General features: G+C 45.8%; 1 protein-coding gene across 1 annotated transcript in view; it reads right to left on the bottom strand.

Annotated features, from left to right (window-relative positions):
* Positions 1 to 13,584, bottom strand: part of SLC38A1 (solute carrier family 38 member 1) — a 412,157-nt gene that overhangs the window by 81,667 nt on the left and 316,906 nt on the right. Inside the window, exons 8-10 of the mRNA XM_069229085.1 lie at positions 11,591 to 11,673; positions 2,676 to 2,734; positions 2,448 to 2,576 (exon numbers count right to left, since the gene is read on the bottom strand). Of these exons, the coding sequence (XP_069085186.1) occupies positions 2,448 to 2,576; positions 2,676 to 2,734; positions 11,591 to 11,673 (271 nt within the window). The remainder of the gene's footprint in view (positions 1 to 2,447; positions 2,577 to 2,675; positions 2,735 to 11,590; positions 11,674 to 13,584) is intronic.

Here is a 13,584-nt window from a genome sequence, read left to right on the forward strand (position 1 = left end):
TGTGGGAGCGAGTGTCTGGGCTAGATTTCACCCTGCGGTAGCGTTGCCATGTCTGTTGTTTATAATAGCAGCTGGCATTGACGTTTAGTGGTGCGGCCTATGCCATAGAGCTATTTCAAAAGAGCTATAGTTCTCTGTATGTATACGTTGTTGGTATCGTTGGGAACCAGGGCGCATCCTACAACAATTTTATTTTGAATTAGGGTGACTGCTGGGGTGGGTCTTGTGCTGCCTACATACACCTCGTGTGAAGTCTCATTTGTGATGCTCACTGTACTTATTGTGTGGATGTGCTGTGTTAATGCTTTACTCTGTGATAAGACTGATTGCTCTGTGCCAAGCTACCCAAGGGTGAGCGCAGGTTATACAGTGAGTGTAATCACCCACCCTTAATGGGAATGGTAAGTTCTGCCTGGCTTGGGCCTCACCTCAGCCAACCAGAATGTGCTGCCTGCAACATACCTCAAGTGGACCATTCAGGGGACTCCTCAGATATTTCCTCCACATTGTGAGGGAATCTTCTTCCTTGATCTTTGAGACCCTTCTGGATATGCTGGGCCTTTTAAGGACAGATCCAGCAATGTCACAGAATAAGGAATCTTTGTCCAATATTAAAGTGTTCCCCACACCAAACACGCCTGTTATTGTAATAACATGATGTAAGTGGATTTACTTAGTAGCAGTCTACATCTAATAGAGACAGCTCCACAAGATAGCCTATGAGGAAAAACTTCCTAGCTCTTAAATACCACCCCTAAATGAAAATACACTCGACAGAAACCAAATGTTATCCCCAGGAAGAGCAAATAGAAATCTTTTTTTTTAAACTGGGTACATTTCCTGGGGTCAAAAAGCTGGGAGTGCCGTTTCTGACGATTTGGCTTGCCACCTTAGGGTCATGCCACACCTTTTCATGTAGATGATGTCTGCCCCTTCTTACCCTATCTGCTAGCAAAACTCTTCAGTCAAGAGCTTGGCAATCCCTAGCAAGCTATAGTGGCATAAATTAATATAATTTACTGCCAACTCAGGAGATATTAACCACATACTAAAATTAACATTCACTGCAAAATATGTCTGAAATAGTTAATATTCCGTGTGAGACTAAAAATGTTTTAAATTTACATTAACAAATGTTTGCTTCAGCCAAAAGTACAGTCACATTGTAAAACTCAAACCTGTCATCGCCAGAACTTAAAAGATTCAGGTTACGGGTTTTCATTAATTCACCCACATATGGAATATATTGCTGCCATGTGACAGCTTATCAGATGACCTACTACATCGCAGAGACATTTCTGATTTGTGAAGGGTAAAAGATTTGTCGCAGCATTCACTTAATAGCTACCCACATACCTTTAGTCATGACCTTGCCATCTCTAATTACAAAACTGGAGTATAAGTATTACATATTAAACACATTCGAGAGTGAGACTAGTGTTCCGATCTCCAGGCTGTTCAGGCTTGCATGATGAGCTGCATTGAAAGTGAAGGGCATGTCATTTTGAAAAGGACATATGGTGCCTGCTGCTGGGACAGCATGCTCCAAATGCCAGCAAAAGGCAAATCTTAAGGGCCCAAAAAACAAATCAAAAAGTGTCAAGGGAACCAGTGAAAATACAATTGCTCACATTAACGCTCTGACTTCTGTTTATATTTCTCTGAGTTTACTTCATCCCTATATTGACAAGTAATGTTTTCCTGTACTCTGGTGCAGGAAAAAGTCAATCGATAGAACGTAAAATAAAAACTGTTCACAAACGTTTTCGAACTGTGTGTATTATTAAGTGGATCCAATGCAAGTTTGCTAATTGCATAAGGTGTAGAGGCAGAGGGTTTATTTAATGAAAAAGCACATGAACTATAAGCTGAAATTAATATGGTGACAGCAAGTATAGTGGTATTTTTCAAGTTAATTGTGTCTGAAAATGTCACTCTAATTACTAACAAGAAAACTATTACAATTGAAAAAGGATCTTACATTAGAGGAAAATGGGCTATTTCCTTACATAATAAACATAGCTATATTTTACGAAAAGTTCTTATGAACTATTTATGCCACCTTCATTCACAGCCGAGCCTGCTGTGAGCATTGCACTATAAGCTCTCAAAATCATAGCATATGCACTGCTTCAATGACTGCATGGTGTGTAGCTTATGTGTCTTTACATCCAATAATCTGTTCTTAACTTTTAAAACTGCTTGTTGCATCATATTTATTCCTAGTCCATTTATTTCCCGAACACTTCTAAAAACAACATCAAATTGATCAACTTGGTCCACTGGTAACAGGACACAATAGAGTCATAAAGGAAACCATAATATTCAGTGATTGCAACAGAGGATGCAATTACCAATTCCCTACAGTCCCATATCACAGGGCACACGATTAGGGTCCAGACAATTTGAGGTCTTAAACATACAAGCTTAGATAAAAATAAAGTTACCTTTGAATTGAAGGTGAAATACTTTGGTGTACACATCTCTTCAATTGTAGATTTATCATTTGGTAGACTATGCATTGTTCCATTCAGTTCTGGTAAAGGACAAGGAATATGGAACTTTTTGTAGACAACCTATAAGGAAATGAACACTGTGCTTAATCTGGATCAAACAATATGATCCCCAAAAAATACAACTGTGGATGACAATTTAGTTTAGCATTCAGAACTTACCACAATGAGGAAAAAGAACATACAGGTCAGGGAAAATCCACTAGTGTAACCAAGGTACCCTAAAAGGAATTAAGACATTCAATCAGTCATGATGAGAAGGTTGAACAAAGAGTGAAAACTTGTATTTTAATATTATTGCTAAATTTATCCCCCGATGGCTTGTGGCAGGTAAATAATTATAAAATTCAGAAAGTCTAAAATTAAGAGCTAGTGTTGATTTGGATCAGGTGTGTAAAATAATACCTCCGCCTCCAGCACACCCGGAATCAGGGCCTAAGTTTGAATACTCAATAATGCAAAATTGGCTTTTGCTCCCCATTTTTAGAAAAAATAATTACTTTGGCTAACGCTGAAGGTAGATCACTCCTTGGGCCACCGTCAGACCATTTGAGGATACTGGTATACGGATATGGCATATTTTCTGGAAGCTCTCAGTTCTAACTCCTGCTCCTGTTTCAGCAATTACAATCAACCTGACCAGGGGTACGAAGACAACTGGATGGTACTGCTCTTCACTGGATATCCCCATCCTGCACTGGAATTAATCTGTCATCTAAGACTGACTAAGGGCCTGATTTTAAGTTTGGCGGATGGGTTACTCTGTAACAAACGCAACAGGTATCCTTTTGCCAGTATTACAAGTGCATTATATCCAAATACATTTGTAATACGGCCAAACTCTAAATTGGGCTGGGCCCTAAGTCTGAAGGTAAGTTTTTGTCAGTGGCTTAATCTTTGCCTTGAGATGACCTAACAAAGGACCATGCCACTTGAAGACTTTTGTCACTTGTTCTTCAGACAGTTTTCCCACTCCCATTGAATGTATTTGCTGCTCAGAATAAAGTGTGTACTATGGCTGTACCACTGCATTCCCGCTGTATTGCCATAGGAATCTTGTGTACCATATTATTGAAGTTGTTTAAAAGAGTAATTTCTAGCAGTGAAATTTTATGTTTAGAGTTCTTTCATCTGCACATGGCAGCCTTTATCTCGACTGTTTGGAACTGTGTGTTTCAGTCTCTGAATCCCCGTGTAACATCGCTACCTTCAGGATCTAATCTTTCAGACTGACCAGCTACCAAAACGGTGAGCTAGGAATTGATGGTGGAGAAGTGGCTCATCTCTGTTTGTGAATAAGACATGCTCAGGAGAGGCAGAGGTTTGCTGTAGTGACGAAATACTTTTTCCCTCTTCCTTCTACCAAGCCAGTAATTTTATTCCATTAGTGAGACACAGTTGGAATCTTGGAAGAGAACAGCTGATATTTTACCATTCCCCTAACAGAAATGCTTTTAGGTATTATTCATAGCTATAAAACAACAAAATATACTATTCCTTTTTACTTTAAATTTTCTTTTACATTTTGCATAACATCACACTTAAATGGAAACACAAAAATAAAGCCCTGTAGAAAAGGTCTAAACAGGAATCATCTTAATGCAGTTCTCATGAGCAGTAAAAAATATTTTTCTCTAAAAAGACATGTATTTCGATCAAAGGCCCATATTTATACTTTTTGACGCAAACCTGCGCCGGTGCTGGTTTGCGTCAAAACATTTACCACCGGCTAACACCATTCCAACGCGCCAGGCGGGCGCCTTATTTATGACATTAGCTGATGCTGCGGGCTGGTCAGAGTAAAAAAAATGACTCGAACCAGGCAGCCCCGGCATAGGGGAAAATGGGGGTTGTGCGTCAAAAAATGGTGCAAGTCAGGTTAGAGTAAAAAATCATGGCTCTAACCGGACTAGCGCCATTTTTTGACGCACAACCCCCATAGAAATGACTCCTGTCTTAGCAAAGACAGGAGTCATGCCCCCCTGCCCAATGGCCATGCCCAGGGGACTCCTAGCCCCTGGGCATGGCCATTGGGCACCGTGGCATGTAGGGGGGCTCAAGTTAGGCCCCCTATGCCACTATTTTTTTTTTAAATAGTCCTACCTCAACTTACCTGTACTTACCTGGGATGGGTCCCCCCATCCATGGGTGTCCTCCAGGGGAGGGTGGGGGTGGCAGAGGGTGTCCCTGGGGGCAGGGAAGGGCACCTGTGGACTGCTTCCATGGTCATGAGCCCACAGGTCCCTTAACGCCTGATCTCACCCAGGCGTTAAAAAACGGCGCACAGCAGGCTGGGTGCAGTTTTTTAAGGCCTGCCCCCTCCTGTGCGTCAAAATGACGGGGGAGTATAAATAAGGCGCACAGGCCTTAAAGTAATTTTTTTGGACAGGAACACCTACCTTGCATGTCATTAATGCAAGGTGGTTTCCCACAAACAGAAAATGACGCACACAGAGGAATTTTGACATTCGCGGGGTCGGGCGTCATAGTATAAATATGGTGCAAGGTTTGCGCCGAATATGTCAACATTTTTGACGGACATTCGGCGCAAACAGAGTATGATTATGCCCCAAAGAACACTAAAAAAATTAAGTTTTTCACCACTGATGCAGTATTCAATAGTACAATCAATGACTGCATTGAAAACGTTGAAAAGCTCATAGTCAGCATCCACAGCTCTAGCAATCCATCCTACCCTTTATAAATTGTTTTTTTATTATGTTATCCATGTGGAATGCACTCTAGAGGACACAGAGCTAAAAAGATTCACTTCCAAGGTTTATAATCCGGGTATGCAGTCTGATCATGAGCTTCCTTGAACCATGAAAGAAGCATTATATAGCTTCCAGATACCCTTCAGTAATCATTTACTCTTTACACAAATATCAACATAAGGTAAGCAATGTCACCAAAACAGCATTTCAACATCTGAGAATGCTGAGGTTGGGGGGGAGGGGTGATCTACCAGGCTTCCTCCTTGCCCAGAAAATTTCCCCGGTTTTAGCCGTGGCTATTTTATGCCTCGATCACTGCAATTGCCTCTATAGGGTTCTTCCAAATAAACCACTCTCAGAACCAGATCTATATACCGATCCTCCTGTTCAGACTAAAACAACAGCTCTGGAGGGAATCCTACCTTAGCCAAAATGCAAGGTCACACATATCAGTAAAGGCTTGACAAATAACAAGCATTAGGAAACATGAACATAGACTTGCGGTTGGCTGGACTTGTCCTGATCTTCAACCAACTTCAGGTTATTCTGTGCTGTTTCTGATGGTGTGGGAGCTCTTGTGACACAATTCAGGGTCACTCTTACCTGTTCAGGGTGCCAGAATAAAGGGCCTGGTTTAGATCTTGGCAGAGGAGTTACTCCATCACAACGGTACCTGATATCCCGCCTGCCGAAATATAAATCCCATAGGATACAATTGGATTTATATTTTGGCTGACGGGATATTTGTCACTGTTGTGATTGAGTAACTTGCCCATCAAGATTTAAATCAGGCCCGAAGACTTTATTCCAAACTCTGTTCAGTTCTTCTTGATAAGATGACTCTCTTGTTTCCAGAGTGGCAAGTTCTTGAAAGAAGTTCATTCTGCTCTTCCTAAGGATCAGTATTTGTTTCTTCAGTGTGCCTCTCTTAGGCTCCTACCTCTGTCCCAGAGTCCCCAAGCCCACAATGAAGGTGCCCACACCACTCAGCTTATTTCACCACTTATAATGGGAATTCAAATGGCCCTGTGTATGTCCATCACGATTGGTAGTGCACCGCTAAAAACCTCTGACTTAATAAACTGCCCAACACAGACTTGATGTCTATTGCCTCTAGATGCACGGAACCACCAGCACCCTTACCTTGGAGGTCTGGCTGCATTTTAAAGGTCTTCAGTTTTATTCTCAACTGTAACAATGGAGATAACTGCACAGTAGTGAAATGCTTCTTGATGCTGTATTTCAGTTTGGGTTTTGTCAATGTATCCATGAAGTTCACTTTGCCATTAAAACCTTGAACATCATGTCCTATCTAAACTGTCCCCCCTGAAGTCACTGTGGGTCAGTTATGCTTTCACTGCTGAGACCTTATCAGAAACCGGAAGTGAGGACTTCGTAAGGTCTTGTAATGTAATTGTATCTATCAGAGTGAGACAAGCAAGTTGGGGATCTTCTTCCATTTTCCTGCTGGTGTCCTCAGCTGAAGAGGGAGACCTGTGCAGGAAGACCTCCTTCTTGTCCCTGGCAGTATTGTTCTAGTTCTGTTTGGGTGGCATTATTGCTGAACAGCTTAATCTAGCGTTTTAAACAATGGAAAATGATGGACACCTGCTATTTATCTACTTCTCTGAAGGAAGTTCTACTACTGAGGAATGACTGTGCAAAGCTTGCCTACTGATCTGAGCACTGGAGTATTTTAAAGGAAACCAAGTTCATTACAAACGAAGAGGATGGCTGCCATTCCTAATTTAGCCTTTAAAATGATCTGATTTACAAAAGACAGTTGGTATTGAAATATCAATTACATTTTGGGATTATGGCTCCGTTCTGGGGGTCATCAGTCAGTCATAAGACTTAAGGCCAGGAACCACTCTGCACGCCGAGCAGCCCCACCAGACTGCCCTCGTGTTCCTGATCCCGCCCTTGCTGCTGCTGCGAGTTCGAGGCCCTCCACCACCCACTGGCACCCGCCTGCGCCTCATCCCTGGTATCTAGTGGTAGACGTAAGTATCGTGTGTTGGTCTTGTTATCTTGTGTGTTTGTCTTGTTATCTGTATTCTGTGCTTGTGTGCTGTTTTCTGCTTATTGCCTTTTTGCCTGTTTATTTTTATTGTTGTCTCTGCCCGTTTCTGCCTTGCTTTGCTCTGCCCCGGTCTCCCCATTCCCGTTGCTGCGTCCGCTGCGTCCCTGCCCCCCTCGAGCCCCCATTCGCCACCCTCTCCCGCCTCCCAGCTACTCCTCCCTCCCACCTCCCCTTCTTAATGGCACCCGCTGCGCGGTGCTCTGAGTGACCCCTGACCTGACTTAAGGCCAGGAACCTCTCTGCACGCCGAGCAGCTCCACCAGACTGCCCTCGTGTTCCTGACCCCGTCCTTGCTGCTGCAGCGAGTTCGAGGCCCTCCACCACCCGCAGGCACCCGCCTGCGCCTCATTCCTGGTGTCTAGTGGTAGACAAAAGTATTGTGTGTTGGTCTTGTTATCTTGTGTGTTTGTCTTGTTATCTGTATTCTGTGCTTGTGTGCCGTTTTCTGCTTATTGCCTTTTTGCCTGTTTATTTTTATTGTTGTCTCTGCCTGTTTCTGCCTTGCTTTGATCTGCCCCGGTCTCCCCGTTCCTGCCGCTGCATCCCCTGAGGCCCTGCCCCCCTCATGCCCCCATTCAGCACCCCCTCCCACCTCCCAGCTGCTCCTCCCTCCCACCTCTCCTTCTTAATGGCGGCCGCTTTGCGGTGCTCAGAGTGACCCCTGACGTGACTTAAGGCCAGGAACCACTCTGCACGCCGAGCAGCTCCACCAGACCGCCCTTGTGTTCCTGACCCCACCCTCACTGCTGCCGCGAGTTTGAGGCCCTCCATCACCCGCTGGCACCCGCCTGCACCTCATCCCTGGTGTCTAGTGGTAGACGTAAGTATTGTGTGTTGGTCTTGTTATCTTGTGTGTTTGTCTTGTTATCTGATTCTGTGCTTGTGTGCCGTTTTCTGCTTATTGCCTTTTTGCCTGTTTATTTTTATTGTTGTCTCTGCCTGTTTCTGCCCGTTTCTGCCTTGTTTTGATCTGCCCGGTCTCCCTGTTCCCACCGCTGCGTCCTCTGCAGCCCGCCCCCTTCGCGCCCACATTTGCCACCTCCTCCCGCCTTCCAACTGCTCCTACCTCCCACCTCCCCTTCTTAATGGTGGCCGATGTACGGTACTGCTGCTGGAGCGCCAGAGGAGTGCCAGAGGCAAGCCCGTTTGCACCCGTCCGCATCTGGACTGCACCCAGCGCCTTTCTCCCTGCCCCTCGCACCTCCCACGCCGCCAGACGCCACTACAGCACTTCGGAACTCCTCGCGCTCAACCCTGGTGGCCCAAGTGCCTGCAACCAGGCCTCTCCTAGGGACACCCACAGACCTTTTTCTTGCCGCTCATGCCACTTCACCTGCGCTCAAGCCACCAAGCATCACAACAACGCCGCACAGCCCAACCACCTCAGCTGCATCCTACTCAACACCTGCTCCGTCCACAAGCACGCCATCGAACTCTTGGACCTGCTCACATCTTCCTCCCCAGACATCGCCTTCCTCACCGAAACCTGGATGAACCCCTCATTGGAACCGGACATCGCCATAGGTATCCCTGAGGGCTACAAGATCACCCGAAGAGACCGTACCAACAAACCAGCAGGAGGAATTGCCATTGTCCACAGAAGCTCCATCAGGATCGCAATCGACACCCATGATGACCTAGATGCGCAGAACACCTGCACTTCCAGATAAATGTTAATGCCAACACCACCCTGAGAGGAACCGTCATCTATAGACCCCTGGGCCAACTTCACTCACACCACCGACTACTGTTGTGTTAATTTTTCCTTCTAGAAGCCCACCAGCCATCACCAACAGCATTGGATCCCTCACTGCAAGTGGGACAAGATTTCCAAGGACAAATTGATCTCCAACCTCGCTCACGCCCTACCACCCAACACCAACGACTCCAACACCGCTGTCCTCAACCTCAAACTATGGCTCGACGACTGTGCCAACATTCTCGCCCCACTCAAGAAAACCACCAACAACCACACCAACAAGAAAGCTCCCTGGTTCACATCAGACCTTCAGGCATCTAAACGCGAATGTCAGAAAGTCGAGAAGATCTGATGACAGGAACATTCAGAAGACAACCAAGCCGCCCTCAAATCAGCCATACGCAAACATCACCAGCTCATCCGAGCCACCAAAAGATCTTTATACAAAGAGCGTATTGACAACAACGCACACAATAGCAAGGAGCTCTTCAGCATCATCAAGGAACTCACCAACCCCAAGTCCTGCTCCGCCGACCCACCCCACTCACAAGACCTCTGCGACTCCCTCGCCACCTTCTTTCACAGCAAGATCACCGACATCCATGGAAGTTTCACACCACTGCCCCCCACCTCCACCACGGCCAGGGTGGACCCCAACGCACCCTGCCACACCAACATCCTGAACGCCTGGACCCCCACCGACGATGAGGAAAACACCAAGACCATGAGCACTACCCACTCCGGCTCTCCCGCTGACCCCTGTCCTCACCACATCTTCAATAAAGCCAGCCAAATCATCGCTCCCCAGCTCCGGACCATCATCAACATCTCCTTCGAGACCGCCATCTTCCCAGAGAGCTGGAAACATGCCAAAGTCAATGCCCTGCTCAAAAAATCCAAAGCCGACCCAGAAGACCTCAAAAACTACCGACCTATCTCCCTTCTCCCATTCCCCGCAAAGGTCATCGAGAAGATAGTCAACAACCAGCTATCCCGCTTCCTGGAGGACAACAGCCTACTCGACGTCTCCTAGCCAGTATTCCACAAGAACCACAGCACCAAGACCGCCCTTATCTCCTGCACCGACGACATCAGGAGCAGACTCGACAGAGGAGAAACCGTCACCCTAATCCTCTTTGACCTTTCTGCAGCCTTTGACACCGTCTGCCACCACACCCTTCGCACACGCCTCTCCGATGCCGGAATACACCCACAGAGCCCTGTACTGGCTCACCTCCTTTCTCTCTGGAAAAACCCAGAAAGTCTTCCTTGCCCCATTCCTGTCCAAGGCCACCAAGACCATCTGTGGAGTTCCCCAGGGATCCTCACTCAGCCCCACCCTCTGCAATGTCTACATGGCTCCGCTCGCCAACATCGTATGATCCCACAGCCTCAACATCGTCTCCTACGCAGACGACACGCAGCTCATCCTCTCTCTCACGAAGTACCCCGCAACCGCTAAGATCAACCTCCACACCGGACTCCACGCCATCGCCAACTGGATGAAAGAAAGCCGCCTCAAGCTAAACTCTGAGAAAACTGAGATCATCATCTTCGGCCCCAACAGATCACCATGGGGCGACTCCTGGTGTCCTGCCACCCTGGGGTCGTCTCCAAAGCCCACCACCCATGCATGCAACCTCAGCTTCATACTGGACTCTTCTCTCTCCATGACCCAGCAAGTCAACACCATCACATCCTCATGCTACAACACCCTTTGCATGCTCCGCAAGACCTTCAGATGGATCCCCGTGGAAACCAGAAGAACGGTCTCACACACCCTCGCCAGCAGTAGACTGGACTACGGCAACGCCCTCAATCGGGGATAATGGCCAAGCTCCAGAAGAAACTCCAGCCCATCCAGAACGCCTCAGCACAACTCATCCTCAACCTCCGTGGCCACAAACACATCTCAGCCCACCTCAGAGATCTCTACTGGCTCCCCGTCAACAAAAGGATCGTCTTCAAGCTCCTGATCCATGCTCACAAAGCTCTCCACGACACCGGACCGGCCTATCTCAACGAGCGTCTCAACTTCCACATCCCTACACGCCAACTCTGCTCCACCAACCTCGCCCTTGCTACCGTTCCCTGCATTCACCGCACCACTTCTGGCGGTAGATCCTTCTCCCACCTTGCTGCCAAAACCTGGACATCCCTCCCGTCAACCTACGTCTGACCCAGGACCTCCTGACCTTCAGGAAACACCTCAAGACCTGGCTCTTCGAACAGTAGCACCCCCCTCCCATCCCCCCCAGCGCCTTGAGACCCTGTCGGGTGAGTAGCACGCTTAACAAATCACTGATTGATTGACTGATAAGAGCCATTGTGTGGTTAGGGCCTTGAGATACGTGTGCCATTCCGTGTGTACATTGAACGATAAGCTTGGGTGCTGCTTGTGTCATGAAGTGTGCCAATATGCAACATGTGACGAGGAATGAGTGAAACAGGTGTATTTTCCTCTCACAGGTGAGTTCAGCACCTTCACACTGCATAAGTGTTAAGTGGCAGTAGGGAACAGAAATTTTATTTAAAAAACAAGTGTCAATATTTTTAACTGTTATTCCATGTGAGCTCTTACCTAGATTCTTCAGGAGACACAGGGGAAGAATAATAGCAATGGTGACGACAACCACGAGTATTCGGCCATCTACATACCAGGCCCTATAAAGAAATAAATCGATGAAATCAAACAGCAGTGCAATTAGCATAATTGATAGGATTTTAAAGCGCAGCCCACCCTCGCTAACAATGCACGTTTTTTAAACCGGCTACACAATATAGGCAATTAGAATAAATACTTGCCAGACTAGTTTGAGCACTTAAGTGAAGCAAAAATGCCCAGGACCCCTTGACAATGAATACAGCGTGAGATGTTTGATTTAGCTTAACTGTATTTTGTTCACTCTTTCTTCAAACAATCAACATTTAGGACGGCAATTGTTGGCCTCAGAGATGCTGGAAGACCATTGTGCCCACCATTGTCTTGGTGATTGGAGGAGGTGGCGGAGATAGATATAGATATAAACTCCCACATGCAAAGTAAAATTTAAACATTTCAAGTAAATATCTATCTATACATATAATAATAATACATGTACATAGATATAGATATATATTCCCACATGCAAAGTAAAATTTTAACATTTCAAGTAAATATATATCTCTATATATAATACATGTATACATATGTATATACACTGATATATAGGCTTGTGTGCATGCATTTAAGCACACACATACACACACACCATTTACCCCTTGTTGTTGGCCTCACCCGCTGTGCACCGCTAGAAGCATTGGCAAAGCCAATGGGTTTCACCTTTGAAACCTATTGGCTTTGACAATGTTTAGTAGCCGTGCTGTACATCAGTGTGGATGCTTTGCAGTGTGGCTTAAAACTAATTTAAAAGAGTGTTGTGACACAGCCAGGCTAATGCGTTTTTGTTTTCTTCAAAAAATTGCATTAGTGCTGGATGCATTATAGTCCTTTATAATTATTTTTAGACATGCTGCACCGCAGCAACGCTGTGAGACAGACATTTGACCAGTTAAAACCTGGACAACTATTACCCATGTCTGTGATCAAATTTCTAACACTGGGAACATGTAGTGTGTTATTTGTCTGAAAAGTGCTTTGGCGCCTCCTCACCTGTAAAATGCACTACATGATACTAACAGAGAGACAGACATGCATTTGATTTATTAACCAAAAGCTGATATGTTTCAAAGATCTTGAAAAGTGGGCGTTCCTTTTGTACTTACATTGACCTGCCCGTCTGAACTGCTGCCTGCAGGGATGAGGCTCAAGGAAGAGCCTCAGCTGAGTCCCCTCTTAAAAACAAGCCCCTGTGCTCTCGGTAATTGGCTCCTCAGTAAGTTCGCAATAGTTTTAGTAGGAAACACTTCGTTTGGAAATGTCTCACTGCTTAATGATATAATATCCACAGTCTAACAATGTAATTGTCTCCATAGGCGAGAACGTGTTCAGTTTCGGCTTTAATCTGCGGTACGGATGCCATGAACCAGGACTGAGTCCAAGCATCAGCTGCCCTAAGCAGGTGGTGATTCATCATGCAATGACATGACCTAGTTGCACTCTGGAACAGTTTGCGTGTCCTCCTTTTCCACTCTCAAGGCAAGAAAATAAAGCACAGTAGGACAATCAACAGCTGTGACAAGGAAAAAGCAACTCAGCACTCGGGCCTATATTTCCTGGCCCGGAAAATGAGCAGGTATTTCCTTCCCTGTGAAGTTAGTGATACATGGGAAATCAGCAAGCAACTCTGGGGACTGAGGAAAGTCTGTTCTGTTATGTGGTAAACCTAGAGGTTCACTAAGAGAGGAGGAATTATCAGGAGAACCAGTCATTTCTGGTCCAGTTCTCCTGACGATTCCCATTTTACCTGGAATCTTCATCCAGAGTTTACAGCTGCTTTGAAAGGCCGAAATCTCCAGTTGAAAGTAAACAGGTCAGAGTGCCTCACAATTCTGACCAGTGGTTAAAGTGTTACCAGCCTCATTGGAATTAAGTGGCCACTGGGACTGAAGGCTTTAGATGAAATTTAAAAAGCA

The sequence above is a fragment of the Pleurodeles waltl genome, chromosome 4_1 (assembly GCF_031143425.1).
Source record: "Pleurodeles waltl isolate 20211129_DDA chromosome 4_1, aPleWal1.hap1.20221129, whole genome shotgun sequence".
Taxonomy (NCBI): Eukaryota; Metazoa; Chordata; class Amphibia; order Caudata; family Salamandridae; genus Pleurodeles; species Pleurodeles waltl.